Source organism: Podarcis tiliguerta (assembly GCF_965153285.1).
Source record: "Podarcis tiliguerta genome assembly, chromosome: 2".
Classification (NCBI taxonomy): domain Eukaryota; kingdom Metazoa; phylum Chordata; class Lepidosauria; order Squamata; family Lacertidae; genus Podarcis; species Podarcis tiliguerta.
Window position 1 is genome coordinate 2,239,888 of NC_139535.1, and position 6,958 is coordinate 2,246,845.

Consider the following 6,958-nt stretch of genomic DNA (forward strand, 5'->3'; position numbering starts at 1 on the left):
TGCAAATATTTGAGCAATGGTGCCCACTTAAATGGAGACAAAGGATTGACAGACACAGCAATTGGAGAAAAAGAAGGCGAGGTTTTATTGCTGAGCAATAATGGACCCAGTTGGAATCCTTTCCAAACGTTCTGGGGTTAAATACCTGAGTGCAGCATCACAGATCATGAGACAATCATGAGACAATCACGAACGCCAGCAAAAATAACCAATAAGCGCATTCTGCCCGGCTCCTGACCGTATACAGAGTACTACTCCCAACTTCTGCTTTATTTGTCTGTACAAACAGTCTGACCTTTCCCCCAGTTTGATTGAAATGAGAATAGAAACTTAAGCTAGGAGGAACTCCTAACAGTAGAATCATAGAATCGAATCATAGAATCATAGAGTTGGAAGAGACCACAAGGGCCATCGAGTCCAACCCCCTGCCAAGCAGGAAACACCATCACAGCACTCCTGACATATGGTTGTCAAGCCTCTGCTTAAAGACCTCCAAAGAAGGAGACTCCACCACACTCCTTGGCAGCAAATTCCACTGTCAAACAGCTCTTACTGTCAGGAAGTTCTTTCTAATGTTTAGGTGGAATCTTCTTTCTTGTACTTTGGATCCATTGCTCTGTGTCCGCTTCTCTGGAGCAGCAGAAAACAACCTTTCTCCCTCCTCTATGTGACATCCTTTTATGTATTTGAACATGGCTATCATATCACCCCTTAACCTCCCCTTCTCCAGGCTAAACATGCCCAGCTCCCTTAGCCGTTCCTCATAAGGCATCGTTTCCAGGCCTTTGACCATTTTGGTAACTTCCCTGCAGCATCTGTGCATGGAAGGACATTGTGGTCAGTCCTTCCTGTTTCATGTACAGAATTAGTCTGGACAAGAGGGGGAGAGATGTACCAGCATCTTCTGATTTATCGCTTCCCCTTTCCTAGGGAGCAAGAAAGCACTGGGGCAAAGTTCGAGCAGTTTGCTGTTAGACTAGGCAAAAGCTTTTTATGATTCAAATGGATTATAAAAATCACTGTAAAGCTCTGGTTATGTGTGAGCATATGTGAATATATTGATAACTGATAACTGATTATGTGAATAACTGATTATATGAAAAGCCTAAGGATAATAATCCTCTAGGGTCCTGCTTCAATATATTCTTCTTTAATAAAACTAGTTTCTCGCTTCACTTGCCAGCATATCATGCTTTACAAATTCTCCATTTTCTTTTGGGCCTAACATTCATACTACACATTCATGACAAGATGATATGCAACCTAGAAACAGCATAAGCTACAAACAAACTTATTTTGTAAAGTGAACACAGTTCAGGTCATACAAACACTTCCAGGATCTACAAATCATTACTCAAAGCCGTATGCTACTGGCTTCCTCAAGCTGACACACTCCAGATGTTACTCAACTCTTAAAAATGTAAACTGGCCTAATGTTTTGTGAGGTGGTAGGAAGGAAAGACTTTACCAAATAAATAATTACTGCTGAGCATTTATAAGCTCATAACTGTCCCTTCTGCTGAGTGAGAGTACACCTTCATTGCACCACCTTCATCTACAGTGACAAGTAGGGACTCCCCAAGATCTCAGGATAAGAGTCACCTTCTCCAGCCTTATTTGGAAAGTGCTTGAATATATATACAGACACCCAATATTTTTGGCACACACTGGAACCTTCTGGATAATAACATGTCTACAGTTCTATGATTCCACAACATCCCTAGAGCTAAGAATAAAATGCCACGCTTAGTTTTTTCTTGTCAGGTGCTCCTTCATGTTCAGATCTGGCCTCAGTATAATAATGTAGCACTTTGGAATGAAGATGCAGCCCAGAAGCCCAGCACTGGAGGCCAGGATAGAGAAGACCTGCACGGCTACCATGTATTTCCCCTTGGTGCTCAGGTAGGTGGGCACAAAGGACACCCAAACACTGCAGAAGACCAGCATGCTGAAGGTGATCAGCTTGGCTTCATTGAAGTTTCCAGGCAGCTTCCTGGCTAGGAAAGCCACCGTGAAGCAGATGGCAGCCAGGAAGCCCATGTAGCCAAGGGAACCATAAAACATAGCAACAGACCCTTCATTACATTGCAGGATGATCTCTCCAGGCTGGGAGTGCATATCAGAGTCAGGGAATGGGGGAGACAGTCCCAGCCATAGGGTGCAGATGAGAACTTGTACACTGGAACAGGAAATGACAATGGAGTTGGCCAAACCCTTCCCTAGCCATCTCCTCACCCTATTCCCTGGCTTAGTGGCCAGGAAGGCCAGCACCACTGTGATCGTTTTTGCCAGAACAGAAGAGACAGCAACTGAGTAGATTGTGCTGAAGGCTGTTTGTCGGAGAAGGCAGGTTGTTTTTCTTGGCTGGCCAATGAAGAGGAAGGAGGACAGAAAGGAGAGCAGGAGAGAGATAAGGAGGATGTAGGAGATATCCCTGTTATTGGCTTTGACTATTGGAGTTTCTTTGTATTTAATGAAGATTCCTAACCCAAAGCCTGTGGTTAAGGATAAGAAGAGGGCAAAGGAAGCCAGGAGGCTGCCTAAAGATTCTTCATAGGACAGGAAGGTGATTACTTTTGGGACACATTGATCTTGGTCCTTGTTTGGATGCTGATCTTCTGGACAATTTTTGCATTCCTTAGCATCTGCGTAGAGAAAAACACACTTCAGTATCCTAACATCATTCCTAATATCAGTCACACACCTACAATGGTTTGAATGTTGTTTCAGTTGTGGAGTAAAAGTAGGCAGAAGGGAGAGATCACGAAAGAACACTGTTTTGTTGGGAAGAAGAGAGGCAAATCTTCACTGCTAGAAAAATCTTAATCCAGTGGCTCATTCCCACAAAATCATCTTGTGCAGCATAGCTAGAAAAACTTTCTGTGTGAGATGTTTCAGACCAGGGAATCAGAACATCAGACCACTAGGTCAAACGTGGCCCAGCATGTCTCCTCATTGGGTGATACTATTTTTGTAAGATGTCAAATGGGTGAGGCTTCAAGGGATCAATTAGAAGCTTAAGCAAGGTGCATTGCAACCCACCAATCAGGTGATGTATTGTGAGCATGTATTGGTTAAGTAGGCGGAAGTGGTTTCCATCCATTGGAAATGACTTCTCCTTCTCAATGTAGTTATTGAAACCTTGAAAAATCACATGTTCAAGTAACAGTGTGGGGCTTGTTGGAAAGTCTCTTTCAAATGCCAATGCGCTACTTTTTGGAGCCCTAAACACCAGAGGATTATGGAGCAGTTTGAAGCTGCTTGCAAAGAATTTTCAGACAGCCTCTCACTGTGCTTTCAATTGCTGACACTCAGGGCTTTAAAGCATGAATTCAGCTGACATCGCTATTGCATCAGGTGATTGACAAATTGGCAGCAGCACCCAGCTGCTACTTTTGGCCTGGGAAATGAAGATCTAGCATGAAGACTGGTTAAAGGGATCAATGGGTTGACTCAGTATAAATGCAGCTTCTTGTCACGTTCCAGTATTGAGAAGCATATGTGTGAAGCCCAACTTCATTTTATTATATTATATATTTTATTATAAAAAATCACATATTACATTTGGATCTTATTCCTCCAAGGAACTTGAGGTAGTATAATTTTTCATCACCACCACCATTCCTGAACTGCTGGAGACCTCTGAGAAATAGACAGGTCCTCTCACTGGCAGTAGTGCCGACTGACTCCATGGCAGACCAATAAGTCTCCTGAGGTCACACATTTGGTGAACCCAATACAGACTGTCTTGTGCACTTGTCCCTCACCCATCAAAATAGCTCCCAGGACCAGATTCACTGACATGACTCCCTGCAACATTGGAGGTGATTTTTAAAAAAGAAATCCAGAATGATTCTACATGTGTGAGCTGGTGGGCAAATAAATGTTCCTGCTTCTGGGGAAACATTGCAGGCTGGCAACAGGTGAAACCACTCTGGGGATGGCATTTCATTTATGGGCTGTCATGTTTGGGTTGGCTCAAACATTTGCCCCATCCTCCCATCAAAGGCCTTTAAATCCTCTGAGATCCTCTCCTACCTTCCACAGTGGAGATTGTCCCTTCTGAGCAAGGAGCACAATCATAGCAGCACACTGGTTTTCCTTCCAGAATCTTCTTGGCATATCCAGGGCAACAGCTCTCTGTGCATCTTGAGCGAGGCACAGCCTAGGTATAAAGAGAAGATTGAGCACTAAGGAGAAAATATTAGTAATATTTCTGCCTTTGGACACAGATCATAGGACAGGGAAATAACCATGACCTTACTGTGGGAGTCTGATTTAGACTTCCAAGCTAGACTGGAGAATTAGGTGATGCCTTTCAAGAGCAGATGACCAAACATTCAAGAAGGATATAGTAGTCATGGGAGGCTTCAACTAGCCCAATATCTGTCAGGAATGAGCCAGCTCCTAGTGGAACTTTACAGCCAGATGCAGAACAGAGAGGTTTAGAATTGACGCAGGCTGAACAATGGCCAGCTCCAACTCCCCTGCCCCTTGGAATGCCTGTTGCCAAGGGAACAACTGAGAGCAGGCTGAAACACAGTCAAAGCTCTCAGGAGGCTTCAACAGGCACGAACAGACGCAGAGACAGTCTTTCAATACAGGAAGAGGCTGGAGCTGATTCAATAAGTCTGAAGTTGGTGAATGGGAGGGCTGCTAGACAGGAAGCAAAACAGTCGGAAGGGGCAATGGTTCAATATATTCTGTAGGAACTGGAAGGGGTCTTCAGAAGGGTCCTCTTGAGTGATAATGTCGGCAATAAGTAGGTCAGGTGAGCCAAAGCACAGAATGAGGTCAGGCTTGCAAGAGAAGTTAAAGTTATTCTTTTTAATAAAAAAAAATTCTGCAATGTTTGAAGCAAGAGGAAAAACAAGCAAGTAGCAGGTCCTCTGTGAGGAGAAAATGGAGAAATGCTGTTGGGTGACAGAGAAGGTGTAACTACACAACACCTACTTTGCCCCTGTCTTCACTTAGAAGGAAAGCAGCACCCAACCTGGTGATAAGAGTTTTCAGATGTAACCTCAGAGCCTTTGTCTATAATCTTTGAGAATTCTTGGATAACAGGTAAGGTCCCTGCAAACTGGAGGCGGGCAAATGTTGTCCCCATCTTCAAAAAGGAGAAAAAAGAAGACCCAGGTGCCTATCAACTGGTCAAGGTGGTGGATTCTCATTCCTTGGAGGCTTTTAAACAGCTTGGATGGTCATTTCTTTCTTCTTTTTCCTCCTATGTTGAGGCTGCATTTTAATACTTTAATTTTTCAATATTTTAACGTTGTATTTTAACCTTGTTTTTAAGTTGTATTCATTCAACTTGTTTTTATTATTGCTTGTTAGCCACCCTGAGCCCGGCCTTGGCTGGGGAGGGCAGGGTATAAATTATTATTATTATTATTATTATTATTATTATTATTATTATTATTATATCTGTCATGGATGTTTCAGTTGAGATTCCTGCATTGCAGGGGGCTGGACTAGATGATCTTTAGAGTCCCTTCCAACTCTACAATTTTAAGATTCTATGCTTCTATGTACTATTCAAAATGATGTTAGAGCATAGCAGATGTCATAGTTAATAACATAACATTTCTCCTACCTTCTTAAATAGCTTGGGCCAGACAATTGCTTCTGGGTTAATGGTGAACTTCAGATTTGAGGACCCTTGTCTCTCTATTCTTCCAATTTTCACTCTAGCAAGAGAGTTATTAGGAAACAGCACCAGATTCACAATATCAAAGTCAATGGTCAGTGCCCCATTCTCATCCAAGTACTGTCCGTCAGCTGAAGTGTTAGAATAGAACTGGACTTCTTTCTTTCTTTCTTTTTTTGGTATATAATTTTTATTAATTTTCCAATAAAAACAAATTTATAACACAATTAAACATTAAGAATTCATCACACATCTTTTTTCTTTTAGACTTCCATCAACATGTCTGATAATTTTCCGTAGTTATTACATATCTTCACATTTCTTCATTTATATTGCACTATGTATATCTTATTTTACCATATTATTTATACAATATTTCTACCAAACCTTCTTACAGAGCTTCTTGGAAACTTACAAACGTTATATCATTATCACAAATATTTTTAATATATTCTGTAAATTTATTCCAGTCCTCAGTGAATCTTTGGTCCCATCGGTTGCGAATCCTCCCTGTTAATCTGTCCAGTTCTGCATAATCCAGTAATTTCGTTCTCCATTCTTCAATCGTGGGCATTTCTTCTTGTTTCCATTTCTGGGCCACCAGAGTTCTAGCTCCTGTTACTGCATACAAAAATACTTTCTGATCCTTCCTTTTTATCTCACCACCTAAAATTCCTAACAGGAATGCTTCTGGTTTTTTAAGAAATGTTTATTTCAATATTTTCTTTATCTCATTATATATCATTTCCCAGAAGCACTTCATTTTTTTACATTCCCACCACATATGATAAAATGTCCCTTCTTTCTCCTTACATTTCCAACATTTATTACTCACCTTGTACATCTTACTTAATTTGACTGGTGTTATATACCATCGATATATCATTTTCATAACATTTTCTTTAATTGTGGTGCATGCTGTAAATCTCATCCCTTCCTTCCATAATTTTATCCAATCCTCAAATTGAATGTTATGTCCAAAATCTTTGGCCCATTGAATCATAACTGATTTAACCTCTTCATCCTTCAAATGCCATTCTAATAATAATTTATACATCATAGATAAATTTTTAACTTCATTATTCAAGACTTCTCGTTGAAACCTAGATTCTTTTTCAAAATAGCCTCTTTCTGCAACCTCTTTTCCAAACATTTCATTAATCTGAAAGTAATGCAGCCAATCACTTACATGTTCTTTCACTTCTTCATATGGTTTCATTTTCCACTTACTTCCTTCTTTCTCAATTAAACTCCCATATGTTATCCACCTCCTAGTCATATTGATCTTTTTAACACTCATCACCTCTAATG

At 40.9% G+C, this 6,958-nt stretch overlaps 2 protein-coding genes across 5 annotated transcripts in view; one reads left to right on the forward strand and one right to left on the reverse strand.

Annotated features, from left to right (window-relative positions):
- The window catches only part of LOC310670277 (uncharacterized protein), a 99,522-nt gene that overhangs the window by 55,051 nt on the left and 37,513 nt on the right, over nucleotides 1-6,958 (forward strand). The window lies entirely within an intron of this gene.
- Nucleotides 1,145-6,926, reverse strand: LOC310672768 (vomeronasal type-2 receptor 26-like; the record flags this gene model as incomplete). The annotated part of the gene is made up of 4 exons (XM_083430420.1): nucleotides 1,145-2,645; nucleotides 4,039-4,165; nucleotides 5,594-5,817; nucleotides 6,878-6,926. 4 exons carry the CDS (start codon nucleotides 6,924-6,926, stop codon nucleotides 1,747-1,749), a joined length of 1,299 nt encoding a protein of 432 aa, XP_083286546.1. The 3' UTR covers nucleotides 1,145-1,746.